Raw genomic sequence first — 24981 nt, forward strand, 5'->3', positions numbered from 1 at the left:
TAGCTCAATCAGAGACACTCTCATCAAGCAATTGCAAACAGTTTTTCAGTTAGCTCTGGTAGAGAAGGCTCTGCTCTTTGGGAGAGATCTTAAAAAGCAATTCTGTTAAAAAGAACTTTCTATGCCGAATACATTAATGTTAGATTTTAGCAAGACAACAACGGCTTTAATATCTTATCATCTAAATGTGCTTTTGCAAGAATTTTCCCAAGAGTAGGAGTGAGAAAAGGAGCGTTTCAATCTAGAACCTGACCGCTAGATATCACTCAATATTCCCATTTCATTGTAACTTAAAGCAAATTGTGTAGATTTACCCCCTTGTACAATAAATTGAGTTGCTGTCCACAGAAAAAGAATGGTCCAAATCACATCCAAAGCATGCCTGGGGCGAATATCCAGAAATAATTGACATAAAACACACTCCTTCCACCCCTTCCCACATTCACACATTCATGTGATGTATTTAACATGGCACCCCAGCAGTCCACATCTCCCAGAGAGTAATTTTAATGATTTGAGCTCTGCTGCCTGTAATTAAGCATATACAGCAAGCTGTAGGATTAGTTTAATGAAGCTGGATCCTGCTGGCAAAGACTGTACAAGCAGAGCAAAGCAAAGTACACATATCTGCTTGTGTTTTTAATTACCATTTGTTGGCCATGTCTAGGGAAGCAGGTTGATGGCAGTCAGTCCAAAATCACCAAAATTGAGTACAATATTCATGATAAGCTTCAGTCTTTCTTTGTTTTTTTACTCCAACAACTCACACGCAAATCCTTGTGCAAGGTTATACAGCGGAACAACCTACTTTAGTACTGTTGGGTTTCAGTGAACATTTTTACCCTGTTGGTAAAAGCTTCAAAAAGATCAAGAAAAAGTACTACAGAGTACTTTTTTAACCCCTCAGAGTTTTCAGTTGCTGTTGTTCTGTAACTCTGTCTCATGGTGTGCCCCAAAGTTCTGTCCTTGTTCCTATTTTATTTAAATTAAACAAAGAATAAGTAGTTTAAAGATACATATTATACAGTATGCCTCTTGTGACCCCCAAAATGAGCATTTTGCATCTCAATAAGACATAGAGAACAGTACAAGTGTATTGATCCAGATACCATCTCAGATCTTTTGACCAGATCTAATCTACCAACTACTTTGGCTTCTTTTAACTGTGTCTCCATTAAAATAGATTCAAGTTTCAGATCCGTGTTAGTCCTTTTGAAGCTTTATATTGGTCAGATGCCTATTTACCTTAAGAGTCAAAAGTATTTGATTTGTTGACAATGTTGACACAATTCAAAAGTAGCCAAATGTTCATCAGTTTAGATAGTCTTTTATTTCACATTCGTAAACAACTTTGTGTACTTTGAACTGAAGCACCTTCTAACAGGCAACTTATGGGCATTAGTCTAGGTTATCTTTGCCTGTTTTTTTTTTTTGTGGTCTCAAAGTGTTAAATATTTGTTCTTTTGCATTGATGCTCAGTAAAGTTGCACTTCACTTTGTTGTTACTTACTGAATAAAGATAAATATGTGTGTTTACTGAGTGTAAATTGTAGATTTTTCTTGTACTAAAAAGAATTTGAAAAAAAAAGAACCCAAACTGACACCAATTTAACCGACACCAGTACAACCCATACTAACACTGATTTCCTTTATTTTTCCATTCTGCGTTTTACAGTCTAAAAATAACACTGGTTGCACATCGTATATACAAAAGCTTTTGTAGATACCAGCCCACTTGTAAAACACGGTGCATATAGTAGATGTTTTCAATCAGACAAATGTAGTTGGGGGAAGGGTTGTAGAGCTCTCTCTTTCAGCTATATTAGAGAGGGAATTGAATTGAATGTGTAGCTGGCTGCCTAATAATGCCTGTCTTGCTGGTATTGCTGCTATGGCAGTATAAAGTGCTGCCTCGAAGCTACATGTTAAACCAGCCAATAGCAGGACGGCTTTGGAGGGAGATTCCCAATGAACAGTGGAGTGACAACAGATGACGTAGCCTGGTGGGGGATAAAGCACTGCTACTGGGATATATAAACCTCCTATTATACTACATGTGTGTGCGTGATAGCATGCATGAATGGAAGCTTGAATGAATAGTGAGTCCATGTTTCTTTTTATTCTTATAAATAGAATTCAAATGATTTACATACAGTCAATTTACATTTGACACAAATTCTGCTTTATACTAAGCCATACATTCATAAAGCTTCTTTAGGGTTTAAGCTAATGCATATTTCTTTTGACAGCCATAATTTCGAGTGGCTTATAGAGCACAGAATGAGTTGCGTCACACAAGCATCTGGTGTATGTGAATCTGCTTCTACATCACTTTGTGTTCTGTACATATATGAGCATACACCAAGAAAAAGAGATGGAAAGAGTGAGAGAATCGTGTAGTGAGAAAAGAGTGCACATGTGTGGGAGAGGCAGAATGCACAAGTGAAAAAAATATTCATCCATTGGCGTCAATGTGTGGGAGAGGAAGAACCAATTAATGTTACTTTACTTCATGATCCCATCTCCCTTTTCACAGGTAGTGGGGAAAGTAGTATACCCAAAAATATACTGTATTGTATATCTACCCTGATCCTTATGTCTTGTTAATGTGAGAAAAAAAGATTTAAACTTTTTAGATATGTTTCCAGATGTGTGCATGTGTGTATATTTTTAGATCCTAAGCTAAATGGTGTCCACATATCACATGAGGTGCCTCTGAGGAGGTGTTATTAATTTCCTGGTGGGTCAAATTTGAATTAGTGTGAGTCACAGAGGCTCCAGTAGAGTCTCGTCTAGACTGCTCTGTGTGAGAGTGTAAAATGGAGAGTTCAGGGCCCTTGGGCTGGAGATATTTATCAGGTTAGCACTAAGGTTTACAGGCTCTTTTTAAATAAATTGCACGATCATTTAAACCCTGTGGTGGCAACGCATTGAAAGAGCTCCTCCAGAAGACGTGACTAAAATCTAAATCACATTCTCACTTCTTTGTAAAATGCACCTAGGGTACACATTTAGCAACACTTATTTACGAGTATGACAAGACACTAAATCTGAATCACGCATTGGCAAAAAAAAGAGAGAATGATAGAGGTGATGATGACGTTAACAAGTAAAGGTTGCTAGATGAACTTGACACACACATATATCTTTGTTCACCAATTTTAGTCCCAAGTTTGTTTGGAACAGCTGCAGCAGAGTCAAATCTTGTATAAAAGATAGGGAGACCGTGCAGCAGGTTATAAAATAATATATATATGCTATGTAATTAATAAGGGACAGATAAAAATATTGTTGGGTCTCTATTGTTGGACATGCGCATGTATTTTAAACACTCTGGGTAGATACATACTTGGCTCACACCCATGTCTTTTCAACCATTAAGCAGGCACAATGCCTTCAGTAAATAACCACTGCTGTAAGGTTTCACTCCATTGAGCTGTGTCATTAACTACTTTGTGAAGTGTGTGCGTATATGTGTGTGCCACCAGCTCCAATGTGTACCCTGTGTGGGTGCGTCTGTTTGTGTTTGGTGTTTGCAAGGGTCTTTTCCACTTGATTAAGCTCTCCAATTTATTCCCAAACAAATGAGTGTACTTTATCTTTAGCTAAAGCAAAAGGTGCTTTATAATCCACTTCCACTCTAGTTAAAAGACTGGAACGCTGAAAAGACGGATTTTGGAAGATTTGTCCTTGCCGCTGAGCCGTGGCATTAGCTTTGTGACTCTTAGAAGAATTGATGGCGGGGCTCCAAATAAAACAAGAGCCACATTCAACTCTGTTTCCATTTGCATAATTGGTGTCATCTTAGTTTCAATATGGCAGCTGAGTACACACAGGGCAGCATTGATTTGGCTTGTCTTGTGAAAAATCTGGCCAATATCTTTACAGAGGAGATCAGATCCATTATGGTAGTATTTCTCCGACAGCTGATTGGATCAGGAAAACACCACTGGGCTGTAATTGCTCCCCTGAAGCCAAGACAGTGCTGTCTGACGGTGCATCATAATTGATCATGTTTTCTTCATACAATGGCCTTGCTAATGCAGTATTCATTTCACAGTTAGCCTTACCACGGCTGAATTGTGTAATTGTATGATTGAATGCAAAAGGTGGGCTGAGTGTGTGTGTGTGTGTGTGTGTGTGTGTGTGTGTGTGTGTGTGTGTGTGCGTGTGCGTGTGCGCGTGTGTGTGCGCCTTTGCCTGTGTGTCCGTGTGTTTTTATGTTCATGTATATGAAAACTGGCAGGGAAAGATTCTTCATTAGGTATCACTCACACTATATTTACATGTAGATTAGCCTCTATTTGCCGTTCCCATACGCAGTTACTGGCTCTTCAACACTGCCTTAAGTTAAACTGAGATTCCCCCCCACTGTAATGAAATAACAGCCTTCACTGCCTAATCCAGTTCTTTGACAATGAGATAGAACTCACATCATTTAGAAAGACATGAGCAGCTATATTGGCATGGTGATTCAATGGTAGTTTCAATACTAATCTTTATGTTGCATGTGCAGTTGTTCAGTTTTTTAATTTAGTACAGTGTGCTGAAATAAGATTTGCATGCCTTTAACTACAGAGTAGTTCAAAAAGAGGATACATGGAGGAATTACAAACAAAATATGTTGGTGCATTTGCAAAGCTCAGACTAAAGCTCTATTTCTTGGGGGAGTTTTGATCATTTCTGATAAGAAATTGTATTAATTATACTATATGATATATCCTTTGACGTCATATTTCCCTAAACATTCCTGTCAAAATTACCTCCATTCCATTAGTGTTCAGAGGTCATTTCAGTTTCAATGCTGAATAAAAGTAGCTCATTAGAAGCAAGGAAATTTCAAATTGTAGTTGCCCATGACTTGTAATTTTGTTGCTGCAGTATTGACATTGGAACCAATCTACTAGCATTTGACCAAATTTCAAAATGTTGGTATTATGACAACCCTATGTTCTAATTAGCTGGAATGGAAATGTTGATTTCAATAGTTCTTACCCAGTTACACAGCAAGTCATATTGTACCGTATTGTTACGTGTCGTGTCATGTCGTAGCGTATCATGTCGTATCGTAACACATTGTAACGTGTCGTATTGTATCTTATTTTATCGTATCATGTTGTGTCAGATTGAATTGAATTGAATTGAAAGCCTTTATTGGCATTGTACATAGTACGAATGAGATTTGGGAGAGCAGCTCTTTTAAAGTGAACACACATTGTGTCGTATCGTGGTGCAATATATACATACTCCTTGCCAGTACCCAGCCCTCATATCAATAGTGTTATTTAGATATATTGTCTACAGGGCAATGCTGAAAAATTGGGACAAGCCTCAAAGAGAGAAACAATCCTCTCCATACACACATGTATGTAGGGCAGGCTGAATACAAGGTTTACATATCCAATGAAAACCCTCTCATCCCCTTATAAATTTTGCCTTTTTTACTCTAAATTTTAAGAAATATAGACAACTTTGTGAGACTGAAATAATTGAGTTTTGAAGGGACAGATGTCAGACTTGAAACACAGCTGTGTGTTCAGTAGCAGACCATCTAAAGCTGCATTATGCTCACAAAGACAATGGGCTTTATACAAAGACCGCCTAGACACCACATGAGTTACTTGCCAGCTGTGCATCATTTGTACAGACTTGTCAGAGTTGCTTATTTAAAAGGAAAATGCCTATGTAGTGTAATGGGATCTTTAGAAGTCTAATAGCTGAAGACCCATACACTGAAAAGACCTATACAGACATGGGGGGAGGGAGATGGCATAAGTACTTTCATTTCTATGCAGATTATGCCCTGCTTTTTATTTCTAAAGTGATTCCTTCTTGCTCTGTCTGGCACTGGAGTCATGATTTAAGTGATGTGAGATTGGTTTCAGTGAACAATAGATGTGCTATCTGAAGGAGATGCTACTGGATCCTATTCAAAAGAATCTGAGTGTCTCTGTCTATCACAGTCCTGATAGACTGAAGATGGGGATCCCCTGCCATTTGGCCCCTCCTTGTGTCAGTCTGAGCGAGCCTGATATCCACAGACCCGCTCCAATATACAGCAGCTCTGGCCAGCAGCCTCTCCTCCATCTTGGCTCAAGTGTGCCTGTGTCTTTCTGTATGCGTCTGTTTATGAATAGACTCTTATTTTTCTCCAGGGCGAGTATAGCCAGCCAAATCCACATAAGCTCATTATTAGAGGTAGAACAGAACTCCTGGCTTGAGTGCTGAGCAGCCTGTTGTTTAGCTTCAATTTCTGCTTGTGAATAACCGATATGATTGCTGCCAAGGCTTTCTAACCAGCTAATCAGTCAGACAAGAAGAAAATAATAATGCATTAGTGTTGTTGGTTGAGACAAGTCGAGACATTTAAGTGTGGGATGGATTAAGAAAGCAATAAAATAATTAAAATATCTGACTTGTATAATTTAGAAGGAGTAAGAGGGGATTGAACGAACATTCAGTAGTCTGAACCAAGTGGCAACATCTGATGTCGAAATATGAAGTGCCAAAACTGCAGTTTCTTGAGTGTCCACTTTGGCTGTGTTCAAATGTCCATTTTTACAGCAGAAATAAACATGATTACAGCATGGTCCAAAAACGTTTCTCAGTCTGAACAGCCCATTCCTCTATTTATTCACACTGTAAGGGGGGTGAATTATTTTTAAATCTCATTTGTGTACTTAAGATGTTAAGTTTACTAGTTTTACATATCAAGGAATGATCAGGGCATAGCTGATGGGCACATTGTAGCTAATAGCCAGGAGGCCCAAGGCCTGCCTCAACTCTGCCTCCATGCCTCTTGTTAGGATGAGTTTACATTACCAAAATGGCGACTGTTGGGCTTCAGAACTACACGTCAGAAACAAATGGGTGACATCACTGAAACCGTGCGTCCATGTTTTATGCAAAGGACTTCAAGAGCAAAGCAGATCAGCAACATGAACATTACTTATTCTGCCTATTCCAAACGTATTATATCACTATATTATTACTGTCATATTTCTCTCCTAAAAATAGAAAACCACTTGATTGGATTTACTTAGACTGATGCCACCTTATATTGGCTGGCTAAACTGAAGAATGTGTTATACACTGACAAAGAATCAAGTCTTTTATTGTCCTGTTATCTGTTTTGAAAGGGATCGCTGTGGCCTGTAAGGAATTTAGAAAATATTCTAGCAATATTAAAATGTTCAAAGAACACACATATGCCCATTTGATTATAAATATAATTTAACAAAAAAGCACTGCATCCATTAAGTGTCTGACGCAGCAACTGGAAAACACAACCAAGACATAAAAGCAATTCGCTGTAGAACCTTTTCTTGGTTAGGAGTGAGACCGAGATGAAAGGGAAATCTAAGTGATGACATGGCCTCTAACAGATATTGATTCGTATGGCACCAGCTCAGGCGCTGTACATCACAGTAAACTATGTAGTCACGGAGACAGTAAGAGTCAGATACTCCATGTTCAGCTGTCAGCGACTCTGAGCTGACTGTAACTTTGAAGTAGCACTGGTTTTGGAATTTGTTCTGTTCCTACATTCCTGCCTTGACTTTCATCTTGTAGAAAACCCGGTTCATGGCTTGTGACAATGGTTATTCACACCAGACAAATCCTGGCATGACAGCAGTTTGACATTGTAACACTTGAAGCAATGAGAAACCTTAAATCTGGTCATCTTGCCTGCTCTTTGACAAGGTTTGAAAACTGCTGTCTTTAAAAATGTTCACACAAGGAGTCTTTAAAATATACTTTAAAGCTCCTATGAGGAGTTTTTGCTGTTTTTATGACCTACAAAAGCAAAGGAGACCATCAGTGAAGAGATTGATGGTTTATATAATGTAACTTTCAATGTCTGTAACTGCTGCCGGAGGGTAGACGTCAGTCGAATCAATTAACAGCACGCTGCAGAAACAGGTTTTCATTACATTTGACACCTTTGTTAACAAGAAACAGTGTGACATTTGCCTCTTACACGTTGCAACACACAGCGGATGTGCCACATACACACACACATTTAGACATGCACGTACACAAAGTGCTGTTCTGCCCTGCCAGCTCTGACGCTACACAATGCCACCGTCTTCACCTCACTCTGCCTGTGTTACTACCTCTGAGGGAGGATCAGAGGGAGAACAACTTTAACCAGTTATACATTGCAGATGAAAAGTAACAAGGATGTTCATATCCAAACTTGAAATGACAGTATATAAAAACAAACACTTATTACACATGAAGGACAAGATCAGTGAGGAAATAAGAGGCTCCCTTTTTGTTTTTAAATTGCTTACACTAACTTTACTGACTGTTATAGGTCAGTGAATTGTTTATTTTCCTTATCCAAAAAAAAAATACAACAGTTGGTTATTTTCCAGATAAATCTGCTTCTTAAAAATGTGTTTCATGATGACTCAGAAATGAGTCATTACATTATACAACTATGTTAGTAAGTTTGTGAGTTTATTATTGGTTAAATAAAATCAAGCATGGCCCTATACTCCAATGTTCAGTCTTGACTTTGTACACAATTGACAAACGGTTTGGGACTGTGTTATTGTCACCACAGCAGTGATTTAGAAGGGGCACATTTTAGTCTGCAAGTATGTCAGAATTAGGGTAAATATATTGTACTGATCAGAAAATGAAACAATAATAAACTCAGTATGGTTTTCACCTGCTCTATTCAAATGTGCCTAAGACAAATATTAAAGTGATTTGGGGCTTTGTTAATAAACTAAATTAACTTAAACTTTTGTCATACTGTAAACACTGCTCAGTCTGAAAGCTCCCAGCTGGTCTCACAGCCCTCCTGGTTTGTGTAGCATTTATTCACATGGAGCATTTGGTACCCCTGTGATGATGCAGCTGAACCGAGAACCCAACAGGATGTGTCCCATTGAGGTGATATGTCATGAGCTTCCTGTGACTTCATCTCTGTGTCAGTCAGAGATCTTTGTTCAGTGAGGTCTGTGAAGGCAAGATCGGCGAGAAGAGATGATGAATGAGTGTGCTTGTCTTTTACTGTGCTTTGGGTTTTTGTTTCTTGAATTGGCTCTAGATGTAGGTGGGACAAAATGCGCACTACAATATATTATACATGAGGTTGCTCTTTTAACAAACTGAACATTTTACAGCCAATAAGGGTTTATTGCCTGGGTGTTTAAGCTACATTACATTGCTGCACATGGAAAGTGACGCTGTTGACTTGTTACAAGAAACGGCCGTGTGTCTGGTTGTGACACGTTGTTTTTAATGATTTCATATGGGGCGGCCGTGGCTCAGTGGGTAGAATCAGTACTCTGTCAATTGGTTGGCAGTTTGATCCCAGCTCCTGAAAATTGCATGACAATGAACCCCAAATACAGCACAAGTCTATAATGGGACTTTGGTCCTGAGAAGACAAAATTACTCCCACCACTGACAGCAACCTTTCTGATGTTTTATAAATTAATTAATTTATCCATTTTATTGTTTTTTTTTTGTTTATTTGCTTTTACCCAGTAATCCTGTGTAGACCTACTTTGGTCTAACAGCACCCAATCCTTCTTTTTTACATTTTTTGTATCAACTGTTCTTAGCATAACCAATCGGCTATTTCAGTAGTTGTCACTAAGCATAATGACGATTTATGTACTGCATATATTTTCTGACTTCAGACAAGTGTTCTAAAAAAAACATTCAAAAACTCTAGCTGACTACTGCTGACTAGCTTCACTTGCCTTTAGTGGCTTTTCCATCACACACTGTCCTCAATGTCTCTCCTGGGAAATTGTCCTCTAACTTATTAGACTGTACTGCAGACTCACAACAAAAACAAGCTCTACAAATTGGAGCGCACACACTCATACACTTAAGCGCACCCACACAAAAATCTGGCCTCAAAGGACACAAACCTCAGCCACAGTGGTCTAGCACTAATGGCCAAATCCTATATAGGCATTAGACCCTAAGCCACACAGAAAGGCAGAGTGAAATCTTGTACAGTGTGGAGTTCAGAAGTTGAGCTGCAAAACTGCTTGTCTCTGTGGAGTGTCCCCACGCCATAATTATTAGTGAAGGAGAAAAGAAAGAACCCAGATATGAGAAAACGATACACACACACACATCTTGTTTGTGCAAACTAAGCGAGCCCATATTGCCTGTGAAGCTATAAAATCTGCTTTGTAAGAGCATTTCAATCACCTTTATGCTATTGCAATGAAGATATGTACATAAATAGCAATTCAAATGGCAGTCATAGATTATCATGTTCAACAAACTCTTAAACACAGTGGACAATGCTTCAAGAGATAATGAAATGCTCATGCATTATTAACAGCTTGGAGCAAAATGAGAATATACTCTTCATCTTGTATATTTTATTAATGCCCCTCTGTATCTGTCGTATCATAGTTATGTATGCTATAAAGTGCTACATTATTCACTATAGTAAATGGAATGAATAGATTTAGATGATTCTCAAGAGACAAAATGTTAAAGCAGGGCCTTGAGCCTTCAGATAGCATCTTCCCTCTTTCTGTACCCGAGTGTGTTGGACATGCGGCACAATGTACCGTTATTAAGTTGCACTTCCAAGTAATGAACTATTGCATTTCAGCTGCTACTATTCATACCGCGGTGTCGAAGTCTCCAGGGACCTTGTGAATTACTGTCCAACAACTATTATACACTGTATCTCCTTCTCTCTCCGCAGGAACACTTTACACCAGAGTGCAAATTCAAGGAGTCGGTGTTTGAGAACTACTACGTGACATACTCCTCCATGATATACCGGCAGCAGCAGTCGGGCAGGGGCTGGTACCTCGGTCTGAACAAGGAAGGTGAAATCATGAAGGGAAATCATGTGAAGAAGAACAAGCCAGCAGCCCACTTCCTTCCCAAACCTCTTAAGGGTAGGTCTACTACAATCCTGCATTTGCTTTTCAATATAAGGGTCGGGTTATGATTGATTACAGCACACGTGAAAACACACAGCAATGTTATTTGAAGTCAAGCTCAGTTTAGGTGGCATATGCAGCCATGACGAACTGCTGTGTTCCTGGTTAAAAGTTATAGAAAGCAGGGGCGCTGGTGGCCTAGCTGTCTAAGCACCCTACATACAGAGGCTACAGTCCTCGTCGCAGGGGTCACTCGTTCAATTCCCTGCTGGTCTACCATTTCCTGCATGTCTTCCCCAACTCTCTACTCCCCACATTCCCTGTCTCTGTTCAGCTGTCCTATAAAATAAAGGGAAAAAAGAAAAAAAAGAAAAAAAAAAAGTTATAGAAAGTAAATGTGACAATTTTCATTTCACTGCCTCACAATTGTTGAGCAACTTAAATGATATCAGAAAGTGAAAATCAGATAACATATTTTCGGGGCCAAAAAGTACTGCGTAAGCTAACGTTAGAAAACAGCAAACCACCTCGTAGCTGATAGTGCTGTTCAACAAAGTGAGACAAAATAAACTGAATGTTCTAATGTGGTGTACTTCCAATCTAAGATGTACACTCAATGAGCACTGACACCTTGAATCCTGGAAAACTTTTAAACACTAACTAAGCTAGGACAAGTCTCAATTATTTTAGCTAGCCGTTGTCTTCTAGTAACTCATTTTGTAGAAAAAGTTTTCCTTGAAGGAAACTCGGAACCTGTAACACCCTGTGTGACATGACATTGTTTTAACCTCCCATCCTTTGTGTGCTAGTCGAGCTAAATGGCAGCCATGTGAATGTGGTGAAATAAGAGATGCTTTCTGCATGACCCTCTCTTATTTAGCATATTTCTAAGAGATGCTAGCTTGAATATATAGCTTTCCCTAGCTGGTCACACTTTGCTGCATACACAGTGCAGAAGGAAGCTAAGCCATTGTCTGTGAGCAGCAGCAGGAACAATATGTTTTAATGCTTTGAATAGTATCCCCTTGAGATTTTATTTTCAGTACAGTAAAATCCCAAGACCCCGCCCATGTAGGCTGTGCGTGTGTGGTGTGTGTGTGGCTGTGGAGAACAGAGGAAACAGGGAGGAGAGAGGGAGAAATGGGTCTGTATTCAGTGTTGAAAAGGCCACAGTCCTTTCATCTTCAACAAGACACAGACTTACCTGTCAACAGAGAGAAGACAGACAGAGAGTCTGTTTTCACTTCAGAGGGATAAAAGAAGAGCACCTTTTTTTCTGACAGTACAATATAAAAGACTTGCAGTGCAAAAACTCAAACAATGATAACATTTTTCTTTAGACTGATGACGGTTTGTTGGTTTCACATGTTTGATCTGCCAGATGCGGTGCTTTTATTTGTTCATTTGTTTATTTTTTACTGTCTGTTTTTGATCTGCTTTGTTTTGTGCATACACATTAAAGTGACTCCTAGTGTGACGCCGAGATACTGGCACTTTTGTTGTACAGTAACTGGCTGTAAGGACAATTATGTCTTGATCCAAACTAATGGCTTTAGTTCGATCATACATTTCATGATAAAGTTGATTCCAGGCTGTATCATAAGATAATGACATATTAGGTAATTTTGGATGATAAAGCTGAAAGGGTTAATTGTACTTAAAACTAAAATAAAAAAATAAAATATTTCCTCTAAGTTATCAATCATAATCCATAGGAAGTATGTAGTGTATGTATCTGCACAGAGGGTGCTCTCCGACTGTATTTTCACATTTTCTTTCTAATTTGGTCATTGTATGGGCTAAGGATGCCCGATCCCACTTTTTAGGTCCCGATACCGATATCGATACCCGGGCTTTGGTATCTGCCGATACCGATACTAGCCGATCCGATCCCGGTATTGATTTAACAATCTCTATTCCTTAATGTGAGGATAGAATCATGTTTTGGAAACTTCAGGCTTTTCTGACTTTGTAAACCAAAATATAATAACATTTTTAAACTGAGAGTATCATTATTCAAGAGATTATAAATAAGTACCAGCAGTTTGGTGAGTTAATCTTCATAACCAACAGATATTACAATTCAACTGTAAACCTCAGCAGTGGATAAGAAGAACCTGTGGCAGGGAGGAGGGCTATTAAAATAATTGAATACATTTTTACTCTACCGGGCAAAAATGCACAGATGAATAGATCTGCCAAATGGATCGGCACTAAATATCGGTCCCTTGTCACCGATATCCGATCTAGCTTTTTGAGGCCGATTTAGCCGATATCCGATGCCAGGATCGGATTGGTGCATCCCTAGTATGGGCATCAATGGTACAGTGCTGTGAGGCACCGTGTCAACAGTCCACAGGTCTGGGCTGATAGAAAACATAGAGACCAGGTGACATTGCTGTCTCTTTCTCTGGCTCCCTGTCTGTCTGCAACGGACATAAATGTAACGGGTGCATCCTTATGAGACGCCACAGGATTCAAACAGAAGCCAGTATTTGCTGACCTGTGAACGGAGGAGTTAGTGGTGTAGTGGCTGTGACAGACGGCAGAGCAGAGAGACGCACACAGCAGGCATGAAGAAGTGTAACTTCAACAGAAAACAGAATAAAATAAATCTGGCTCCTTTCTGTGCATAGAAATTCTTATTGGGATTCAAATCTTTTTAAAGACTGACCTCTCAATAATAATAAGTCCAGTACAACACCACAACTCAATACACAATTCAAAAATACGGCTTTTATGGAAAATTACTACATTGTGACCACATCATTTTGAATTAAGTTATATGACCAAGCTGATTGAGAATAATCTCTCTCAGAAAAGTTTAGTCATACATGCTGCCTTGCAGAGAGGGTCAACTTTAGTCACACGATGTTTGTCTTTCTGATTTCTAATGGAAATCAACCACCAAAATGTAAAATAATGTTTTAAAATTAATATTTTCCAGAGATGAAATATTTCTGGCTTCAACACCAAAGCCAGTAGAAATTGTAGATGTGCAATATTTTGGTTTGATCTATATCAGTAATTTTGGGCTTTATTCAGATAACCAGCCATGACTAATGTGATGCTTATTCAAGTGTGGAGATCCATTCTACATTTCTTCTATTTGTCACTCTATCGCTGCCCCCTTCTTTCAGCTTTCGTAAGCCCCCCCAGCCAGCATCGTATTAAAAATCTGTCTGCCCTCTAAGATCACTATAATGGCTTTTCACTTTCATTTAACAGGCTCTACAGAGGGCCTCAAACACACTTAAAAGGGATGGCCAGAGAATGATTGAATTCATGCCCAAAGACAAATACTGAAAATGAAAAAGCAAGATTAACAACCAGATAAAAGCTGGATGAAATGGCATCTCTAACAGATTCTGAACTCTCTTTCTCTCAGATGTTTCTTTTGTTTTCTACCAACAAGAAGAAATCTTATATCTTTGACGTCCAACAGCAAATAAAAATGAGAAAAAAAATTGAATAAAAGCATTTTTTGTATTACCTTAGGATATAGGGCATGCTCCAACTTAAAATCATCCAGTAACGCACAGTATTAATAAATGTTTTGAATAATTTAAATTCCCATGTAGCAAGTTGTTTGGAAAGAGCTTTGCAAGCAGAGGAAAAAAGAGGGGAAAATAAAGGAGAATTGGTTCCAGCAGCTCATAAAGATTCAGATGAAGTGGTGTTACAGGGCACCAATTAAGAAGCTGTCGCCGCCTTGGCAATGGCATCTCTTCCAGCCATTACTCACTACTCCTCTTCACGTTCCAGTCTGTGAGTCTCAGCCTACAGCCTCTCATTCTGTCCTCCTCTGGATGAAGCCACTTCAGCTCACGTCATTCAAACCCAGACAGGAATATCCTCTTACAACTCTTCCTGTGAGTCTTGATGCGAGTAAAAAGGGGCGCCTATATCTGTAAGATGTCATCGTTGGTCAAAGGGCATCTGACAAGAGATGACAAGATGGATGGCTGTTATTGGAGATTAATGTTAAATGGTTAGCAGCAGTGGTGTGGAGGTGATGCCATAATCCTGAGGTCAGCCGCCCATCATTATAATCATACAGTGCTGTCAACTAACAAGACTGGAGCTGATCAGCAGTTTCCGACTGAAACCCAACCATTGATTGATGTGTATGAGGATGGTCTCTGGATTGCTGCCCTAACGAAAAATGCTGGGCTAAGTGAAGTGTCTGAAGAACTGGGTTTGCTGTTTCAGCGACAGAATCCCTGAGGAATGAACATCAAACAGCATTCTAGGCAGAAGGGCGTTGACAACATCCTGAAACCAAAGACTGTGAACCTCAGATTACTGATATTTCTTCTGAAAAGGCTGCTGAGATGCAGATCAGGGGTGAAGCTGCGAACACAGCAAAGCTAATGCACTAGGAACTACTGAATTTATAATGCCATGCTGTGAATATAGTGTTTTTATTCACTTCAGCACCAGTCTGGTCTGCTGTGATCTCAGCAGTTTGCAGAGCTATAAGATCTCATGTTATATCATCACAGCAACTATGCCTAGAGAACAGTCCCAATAAACTGCTTTATTTGGATCAGTTCTTGTATTAAAAGTCAAGTTTTTGTTTTGTCCAAATGTTAATTTCTAACTCTCTTTATTTTGTGTTTCCACAGTGGCAATGTACAGAGAGCCATCCCTCCATGACTTGACAGAGTTCTCCCGCTCCGGCAGCGGAACACCCACCAAGAGTCGGAGTGCCTCGGCTGTGCTCAATGGCGGCAAAACCGTGAGCCAGAATGAGTCCACGTAGCCCGCTAGTCCGACCCAGGCCTGGGGCCGAACCACGAAAACCTTACCTCCAGCAGAGCGTGAATCCAAGCAGACTTCTCTCACTGATCAGCGGTTCAGGACTAGCTACGACAACTAAGCATATGCATACACCCTGAAACCATCAATAACAAACATCTAGGTACCATCCATACATTAACCATCACCCAGACATCAATAGTAATATATTTAATAGCACATAAACCATTATGGACATTAAACAATTAGCAAACATTTCTTTAGGGCTTGGGATTATCTATTATCTTAATCACTCTCTTTAAGTGATGATTGCATACCAGTTAGCTCATCTTTATCTTCTTTTCTTTTCTTAATTTCCTATGGACAATATCATTTCTTAGGTCATGTAGACACCAAACATCCGTCCATCTGTCAAGACAGGGACAGGAAGTTAGACATGTAGACATTCAGGGCAGCCAGTAATGGTGCTGGTCTACGAGGCTACAGTGGTACAGTATAAGCCCTGATCTCTGTGTCATCCATGCTTCTGTGAATACAAAGCCTATAAACTCCCTGGCACGGCACAGCCCAGTGCTGCTAGGACTGTGGCCAGCCAGACGGTAGCTCTCCTGCGTCCTAGTGCACACGTTCAGAGACTGAGCTCTCTAGCATGGGAAAATGAAGCCTATGTTCAGCTGACCTGAAATATGAAAGGGGCATCGTGGCTTTCTTGCAGTTTTTTCTTTCCTTTCAGAAATGCCACAGCTGCACCTTGGTTTTTTGCTAATTTTCTGAATTAGCCAAGAGCGGTTTATTTGATAACTGGTTTGTTTTTGTTTTTTTGTCCCATCTTGTTCTCCTCCCCTGACCATTGTTCAGTATTTGTATTTTTGTTGCTGTTTTATCATTGAAAGAGGTTCCAGCAAACCAAAGAAAGAACGTAAGAGTGTCCCTTTAAGCCGCTGAAAACCAAGCCAGTGTAAAAGGCAAAGCTGGAATTTTTCTTTTCATTGTACATTTGTGATGAAAGAAAGCAAAGATTTTGTGAAGGGAAAAAAGAACAATGGACAAAGGAGATGATTTTCAACACTTTGAAGTTGGCAGCGTGCTTGATGTTGTGCTTTTTGCTGATATGCTCAATGGCCAAGGTACGAAACGACTATTAAATGTCCCCATTCCCTTCTGTTACCACTGTGTCACACGTCTTTTGTCCTCGTGATCTGTTTCCTCCTTCTGTGCTTGTGTCATACTTCAACCCTTTCCCCCTGCCATCCTTTTTTGTCGACTTCTATTGACTGATACATTTCACCATAGGAATATGGTGCAAGCCCTTCCCAGGATGCTTGTTATGTGTTTGAGTAATTTATTGTGGTGACAATATTTTCTATATTAAAAAAAAGAATACTGTGGACTTTTAGGTGGCTTAACATTTTATAGGACGTCATATTTGTAAAAGTGAAAAAAAGGAGAAAAAAAATACAAAAATGAACATATTCCCTTTCTTGCACAGGGCATGTACAAACACAATTATGTACAAAAAGGACCCCATTTTTTGTGGGCTAGGTACTCTTCCCTTCAGCTACATAACTTCTTTCTAGTACATGCTTCTGGGAGGCTTTCTTTTTCTTGGTTTCCTCTGGAGGTTGTATTAGATGAACCTATCTGTTGCATGGGAGAAAGCAGGGAAACTCTGGTCTAGAGCTGCATGATGTAGGCTTTGTGTATTAACCCCATGTTGGATCATGTGTTCCAATCTACCAGGCTTAATCTGATAAAACAACATTAACAGGCACACATTGTGGCTGCCTGATAACTTCCAGTTGTTTATTATTTGTTGTATACACAAAAATGCACTGAATAAAATGTTTATATTAAGATTTACTTTTAAACCGTGTTTGACTTCCTTCTTTGTCCTATCTGTTGTCTCATTATGTACTCAGCATAATCAATGTGTATCCACACATCCAACCATTGCAATTACACAAGAGATCCGGTTGTGGGAATTAGATTTTAGTTGGCAGGAAGTGCAATAATTGGTGGTGTAGCAATGGAAGCCATCTATGCTGCGCTGAAAACCCTTCTCCCCAGAGGATCCCCTCAATACACTCTCTTACCCAGCATCTTTCCAATCTGTGGACATCATCATACCACATAAAGGAGGGGTATGCCTTTAATTGCCTCAGGGTTGAGGTGGACAATCTTTGAGGGCTCAGTCTATCAAATAAATCAATATCTCTATTTTATGGGAAAAGCTAAAGCCTGGAAACTGCTTCAATGTAATTTCCTCTGTGCAATAGTGCAGCCTTTGCACGTTTGTGAACTAAGTAAGAAATATCACTTTTTTCACTTTTCCCCCAAAGGTTGATCTTGAGATTGCTTTTGGTAAAATGATCAAATTCCTTACTTTCTGAAAAAACGTGCTGCTCAAAAAATCTGAAGTTGTAAAAAAGTTAATGTTACTATCAAATATTTAACAGAGTAAAAATTAAATATGTTCTAGGCTCTTAACACATCAGCTAAAATATTCCAAGCATTTTACTATTTAATTCTGATCATTATGGCTTACAGACCCAAAAATGAAAAATACAAAATCTCTAAATATTAAAATAGTTCATTTCTAGTTTAAGTAAATAACTTATCAGACATAGTAAATAACATCTCTTGGTCTATTTTAGTACACGCAACTAGGTGATCAGCCAGATCCCTCCCAAGGAGGGCAAGCCACAGAATGTCTTTGCTTAAAAGGCAGGCTTTTAACTTAGTGCTGTATTGAAATATGTTAATTCAAAGTTGACTGGAAAGAAAAAGTGTGTCAAGAATCGTTGCAAAAGAATCAGGGATGACCGCAGCCTTGAGTGGATTTGTCAAGACTTACAAGGGGTGGACTGAGGCTGTTATCAGTGCATCAAGAGCCACCATCACAGACGTCTTCAGGAAACAGGCTTCAGCTGTGCATTCCTCATGTTAAGCCATTCCTGAACCAGAGACAACATCAGCAGTGTCTTACCTCAGCTGAGGAAAAAAGAGAACTGTTGCCCAGTGATCCAAAGGCCTCTTCTCAGATGATAGCAAATGTTGCATTTCATTTGGATATCAAAGTCCTTAAGTACAGAGAAACATTGGGGAGACACATAATCTAAGGTTTCTGTGATTATTTGATGTCCCTTGTCATCTGCTGGTGTTGGTTCATTGTGTTTCATCAAGTCAAAAGTCAATGCAGTTCACCATCAGGAGATTTCAGGGCACTTAATGCTTACATGGTTTATGGAGATGCCGATTTATTTTCCCAGGATGACTTTGCACCTACCCACAGCGCCAAAACTACTACCAAATGGTTTTCTGACCATGACATCCCTGTGCTTGATTGGACAGCCAAAAGGCCTGAGCCATATAGAGAATCAAGAGGATAACTAGGAACACCTGACTTAAAAATACAGATGATCTGAAGGCTGTGCCACAGGCTGACTCCCTCCATATCAAGATGCACCGATGTAGTAATTTATGGTAGAAGAGCCCCATCCAAGTAATGAGTGTATAAATTAACATACTTTTTCAGGAGTTGAACACTTCTGTATTGCACTTTTTACAGATTGATTTTAATTAAACAAAAAAAAAAATTACAAAAAAATGTTTGAAGTAGTCCACTTCACATTAATCATCATCATTAATACAGCATAGTTTTAATTAAAGATAACCTTTATTCTATTTTGTTGAGCAGCACCAATGATGTTTGGTCTAATGTAAAAGATTGCCCCCAACAACCATAGCTGTCCACTGTGATAGAAGATCACATACTGTCCATGATCAAATCAGTCTTTAATTAGGCTGATGGCTAATTGGTAAAATCAGAAGTGTCTTCATTTGTGCAGCAGAGAGGACGTGACACGAGGTAATAATTACCTGCCATCAGTTGCTGCCGAGACAAGCTTGGATCTAAATGATGGTGTGACACTGTGTTAACCTACCAGGCTTTGTTAATAAGGTCAGTCCTCTTCCTCACCGTCTCTATCATCACAAGAAGAAGCACTTCCTCTAATGAGGGATTTTGTCCATGATCACTCTGCTCTGATTGTCGCTCAGAGTGCATGTCACGACTGACAAGGGTGAAGGGTATAAAATAAATGTGATACAACGACTGAGCAATGCCTGGATAAAAAGTCATCTTAAAAAAAGAGAAGGTAGTGATACAATGAGACATACAACAGGAATTTTTAAAGGCTTTCTGAATTAATTTAATCAATAAATGTAAAACTACACAATCCAATTAACCATGAAAAAGAATTAACAGTAATCATGCATTTACCCCTTTCTTTTCTGTAAAAAAAGAACACGTTTTTAAACAGATTTCTAAAGAACAGCTGCAGTGAGTGCCTTCAACACCTAAATACAATGAATATGCATGAGAAAACAGGATATTCATGCTTACAGTCATAATTAGAAAGCATGCCCAGGAAGGACAAATTACAATGTTCTGCACAAAACTGAGCTTTTCTTGTTAATGCTACAAGTTTTTATTCATTCTTACAGTTAAATAAATCAGTAATTACATGTAAGTTATATATTTTCAGTTGGATGTAAACTACAAAGCTGCCACAAGACGATACGAAAGTTTATATTGAAGAGTAAATGTTCATTTTCATTGATCTAACCTAGACTTTGAATGACCCAGAAATAACTTCCATGTAATTTAATACTACTGTGTTAGGTTAACAAGACCCATGCATAAGAAGCACAGACATGTGGATGTTAACATGTGGGCTTCTGGTGCTAGCTTTGCCAATGTTAGCTACACGCAGCAGACCAATTTGGCAATGTTTTCCTGCAGACTCTCTGACACAGTGTCTGACCATGTTAAATGTATTATGCTGAATTTTGACTGTTCTCTGAGTGTTTTCCAATCTTTACACAAGACGACCGGTTGGAATTTAAAGCTTCTTTTAAAAAACTGGAAAATAAGTCGCTTCAGAGCATCCCTGATTCTTCAACACAAAATGTTGAGTCACGTGTCTCATCATCCAAACTGTATTGAAACAGCTAAAGCTTAATGTCATCAAAAGCAGACTCCATTTGCAAAGTTTGATATCTTGCCTACAGTGCTCTTCCCATCTAGCCCGTTAAAACACTATGGCTGAGATGAGAACTATGGATGATGTGAAAGCTAAAGAGAAAGACAATGAGCAGACAGTTTTCATAACCTCTGTTCAGCAAGTAGCAAACAAACTCAGATCCTAGTGAGACAAATGTATTAGATTGTTACCCTGATCAAATTCTGTCACTGCATAAAGCACAAGAGCAAAAGAGACTTTGCTGTTGTGTACAGCCTATTGAACAACTCTGCAATAAACTCGTCCTCCATCCCTGGTGTGAGATAGAGTGGGCATCAATTTGGTCTTTGGAGACTGCCTCATTACGCCCATTGCCAGGAGAGACAGGAGGACTAATAGGCCTCTGTAATATAGGCCTTGGTATGAGCTACTTCATCGTTCATGTCGTTTGACATCCCCCTACTCCCTTCATTTCCTTTCGCCTATCTCAAGACTCCATTCATTAGCATGGGCCAGTCCAATTCATTAGCGCAGGCTGCCAGCCTTGTTCAGGGATGGTGATGAGAGAAGCGGCCACTTTCACTCCACTTGCACCGCTTTTTCTCTTGTTCCGTCTTCCTTTTTGACTTACCAGTCAATCAGTTTTTCTGCCCTTCACGTGTCCAAACTAATGAGTCCCCACAGAGAAAATGCAAATCCTGAAGGTGTTTCTCAGACACACTTCGAGCAAAGCTATGAGCCCTGCAGAGTGTGTGAACATTTCGGATCCTGAGTTAGATCAGTCTGCAATAATGTGTCACGAATCAGGCTGAGCTGATGGAGCTGTGATATATGTGAGCACTGTGTACCTGTGAATGCTGTAACTCATTACCCTTTATCACTGCCAAGCACAGACTGACTGGCTTCACTTCTCTCTCTCACCCAGTCTCCCTGTCTGTTGTGTTGTCTTTGTCATCTTCTTCACATTTGCTCTTCTGCTGCTTTTTTTTTTTGTTATTTCACTGCGACACTGGTACAGAGATTACATCGATGTTTCTATAATTGGCTTTATAGACATTAAATGGCAACAATTGTTATTATTGATTGTGTTAATGGTTACTAAATTATTCATTTATGCTTTAAAAGACGCAATAAATTAAATTACAGTACGCAAAGTATTCATAAATAAATTATCAAAATCTGAAAAAAAATTCACAAAATAACCCCTCTATATTGCCCTATTGTAGATATGTAGATGCAGCAATAAGTCAATGTCCTTATTCACAGGTGTGAAAGCTAAGTGGACTCCTTTTTAAACTAATTTCTGATTATGTTCTATTGAAATAAGGTTTTCTCTTCCTCACCTATGTTGATATTCCTGACATGTCTTTTGCTTTTTAATTACCTGTTTCTTACACTGATGTCAAAAGAAGCGTGTTAAACAGAAAACAATTTTCCACCTGCCAGTCAAGAAGTCAGTGCATGAAATTACTCTAATTATGAAACAAGCTGGAATCATTTGCTCCTTGCCTTTTGCACACAATTTAACGTACAGCAAACCAAGTTAAGTGCAGCTCCCCAGAAATATTGATGCATTTACAACCCTCAGAAGAAGACAAAGACAACTAAATTTAATTGACTAGCTGACGCTGAAGCCTCCCACAAGGAGCGGCTGCGTCTCTCAATTACTCCTCTTCCTCTGCTCTTTTCTCCATCTCCTTCTTTATCCGTCGGCTGTGGACAACTTGAAAACAATTTCCTCTTCGTTTATGTATTGTTTGCAAATAAGAAGGGTAAATTTATATTTATGATGATAAGGCCAAAAAGCTTTATTTTCATTTACCGGTTGAATTTCCTGAAAATTGACTCTACCAAAACAAATAGAAGGGCCAAATTGAGGCCTACAGCAAATAAACAACGCTGAACTTTATTGATCTACGCTCCAGAGACACACAACATGTACTCAAGCAGAAATGTGTACAAAGAAAGAAAGTGATAAAAGACAGAAGAGCAAGAAAGAGTACAGACAGGCTTAACAGCAAGGTAAGTAAAATCATTTAGCTATAGCATTTGGAAACAAAGTTGCGCATCTCTCTCCTAAGGAAAAAACAACACAGCAAAGTGACACTTTGTATCCGTTACAGTGGGAAAACGGTGCACAGTTCTTGCATACAATCTAAAAATATGAGCTCATCAGTAATAACAGCAAAAACACAAGCACACGAACACGATAAAAGTATTTTGCTCATGGAAAAAAAAAAGTCATAATAAACTGACAGGTCCAGGATATTGAATGAAACGCACTGCTGCTAACCTTGAAAGTGCCAGGCCTCTCGGTCCCTAAACACCGTGGTGCCCTTTGAGAGCCCAAAAATCCAATAGAGTCTGCTGCTATTTGTCCCCCTAACAACCTCTCCTCCATCTTCCTCCCCATGCACTCTCGGGTTGGCACAAGAAATGCGGCAGCTCCATTCTCAACAGATTACTCTGAGCAGAGAGTGTCTCGCACCTCTGCTTATCAGCACCACCAGCACATCAGAGCACCAGGGACAGGCAGGAGAGATGGGTAAGACACACTGTCCAGAGAAGGCACATTGATAACATCCACCACAAATAGCACAAGACATCACTGCTTTCACTCATTAGAGGTGCAGCCCAGCTGGGGTGTCGCCTCCTGCGGGGTCTTCAGGCTGTTGCTGGATTTGATGCACATTGTTTATCAGAAGTGGGAGCTCAACACACTTGGGGTTGGTTTTCGTTTGCTCACTTCACCTGTAAACCACACAATAACATGTGATTGACAGCGTTGAAAAGGAGAAAGCTATCTGGACGTCCCCAATGTCTAACTCCTATCTGATATAAATTGGTTGACATCGGTGTGCAACTGAAATTTTCTGACTATCTGGCTTCTGGCCTGCAATAAGTAAATACCATGCCAAGTTGGATTAAGGCAAGGTGAAGCATATATTTAGCATTAGCAATGCTAACCCCCCAAAAAGAACACAACATCACACAAGCAGCAAAAGAAAAGAGAAATAAGAATGTAAGTCAAGGGCAAAGATCTTGCACAATTTGAAATAAGGACAAAAAATATAATATATATAAAATAGAATGAATAATGTTATTTCTGTCTCTAATTTCCTGTCTGCTGTTTGTTCACTCTAATTAAGTCATGCAATCTCAAAAACAGAAACAAGCTTTGGAGTTGCTAGGGGCTGAAAAACACTCAACTTATGCATAACTTTGAGAAAAATTGCTAATGTAACCATGCAAACAGACTAATATGTAGTAGATAGCATGCTAGGATTTGCTATTCAGCACAAAACACAAAGTATAGCTTAGACTAATGGGACTTCCATGTGTTACTTTTTTAAATATTGGGAGTTAAAAGAAAAAAAATTGATAAGATGATCACACCCGCAGAAAAGTAAGAGTAGTACACTCAGGTACCTTAATGTCTGTACCTGTTCCTCTGGTGTTCTGAAGCGACTCATTTCCAAGTCATTTGAACCAAAATTTCAATTCTGACTGCGTGACTCTTGCGAACTAGCCAAGGTGCTGCATTTAATTGTTTTGTTAATGCACATCTCTAGTCTGTGCCGAGTTTCAAGGCAATCCATTCAACAGCTTTATGGTTATATCTGGCTTCAAAAGTTAAAGTTGAAAGTTCAAGAATTAATCAGCTTCATTAAATGGTCAGTACACACTGTCATAATTGCACACTGACCCTCTGACTACACTGTTTACAATCTGTTTCATCCATAGATTGTATAAAATACTAACGTAGTATCCGTGACGTTACCCATCTGTTTCTGAAGCACTGTTTTGAGGCCAATCGACGGCGGCAGCCATATTGCCGCTGTTGAGCGACTGTGACGTAAAGAGGCGGGCTTTGAGTCTCCTACAGCTACAGTGTTCCCGCCTGTCAATGAAGTCAGCTGTGCCTCTCATTGGAAGACTCGTAATCTCTTTTTTTTTTTTTCTCCTTTTTTTTTTTTTTTCCTTTCCTCCTTTTTCTTCTTTTTTTTTCTTGCTGTTTTCTTCTCTTTTTCTCTTTTCTCTTTCTTCTCTGGTCTGCATATATATTTCTGGTTTGCGTCATTTTTGTCACACACTGTCAAATATTAATGAAGGGCGTATGTGGCTATCATTACTTCCAGAGCCTGCCTTAAAGGTGACATATCACGCTTTGTTCATCAAAATATATTGGTCTAAGAGGTCCCCAAAACATGTCTTTAAAGTTTATGCTCAAAAATCACTTTGAAATCAGATTTTGGCATGCCTAAAAAACACTCTTCTTCAGTCCTCCTCAGAACAGTCTGTTTTCTCTCTGA

The 24981-nt window shown here is 39.3% G+C and overlaps 1 protein-coding gene across 2 annotated transcripts in view; it reads left to right on the forward strand.

Annotated features, from left to right (window-relative positions):
- The window catches only part of fgf13a (fibroblast growth factor 13a), a 131710-nt gene extending 114202 nt beyond the window's left edge, over window positions 1-17508 (forward strand). For both annotated transcript variants that reach the window (XM_034689976.1, XM_034689977.1), the window contains 2 exons: window positions 10700-10898; window positions 15512-17508. In XM_034689976.1, the coding sequence (XP_034545867.1) occupies window positions 10700-10898; window positions 15512-15648 (336 nt within the window). In that variant the 3' untranslated portion in view covers window positions 15649-17508. The remainder of the gene's footprint in view (window positions 1-10699; window positions 10899-15511) is intronic.
- The last annotated feature ends 7473 nt before the right edge of the window (window positions 17509-24981 follow it).

This window comes from Notolabrus celidotus, chromosome 8 (genome assembly GCF_009762535.1).
Source record: "Notolabrus celidotus isolate fNotCel1 chromosome 8, fNotCel1.pri, whole genome shotgun sequence".
Taxonomy (NCBI): domain Eukaryota; kingdom Metazoa; phylum Chordata; class Actinopteri; order Labriformes; family Labridae; genus Notolabrus; species Notolabrus celidotus.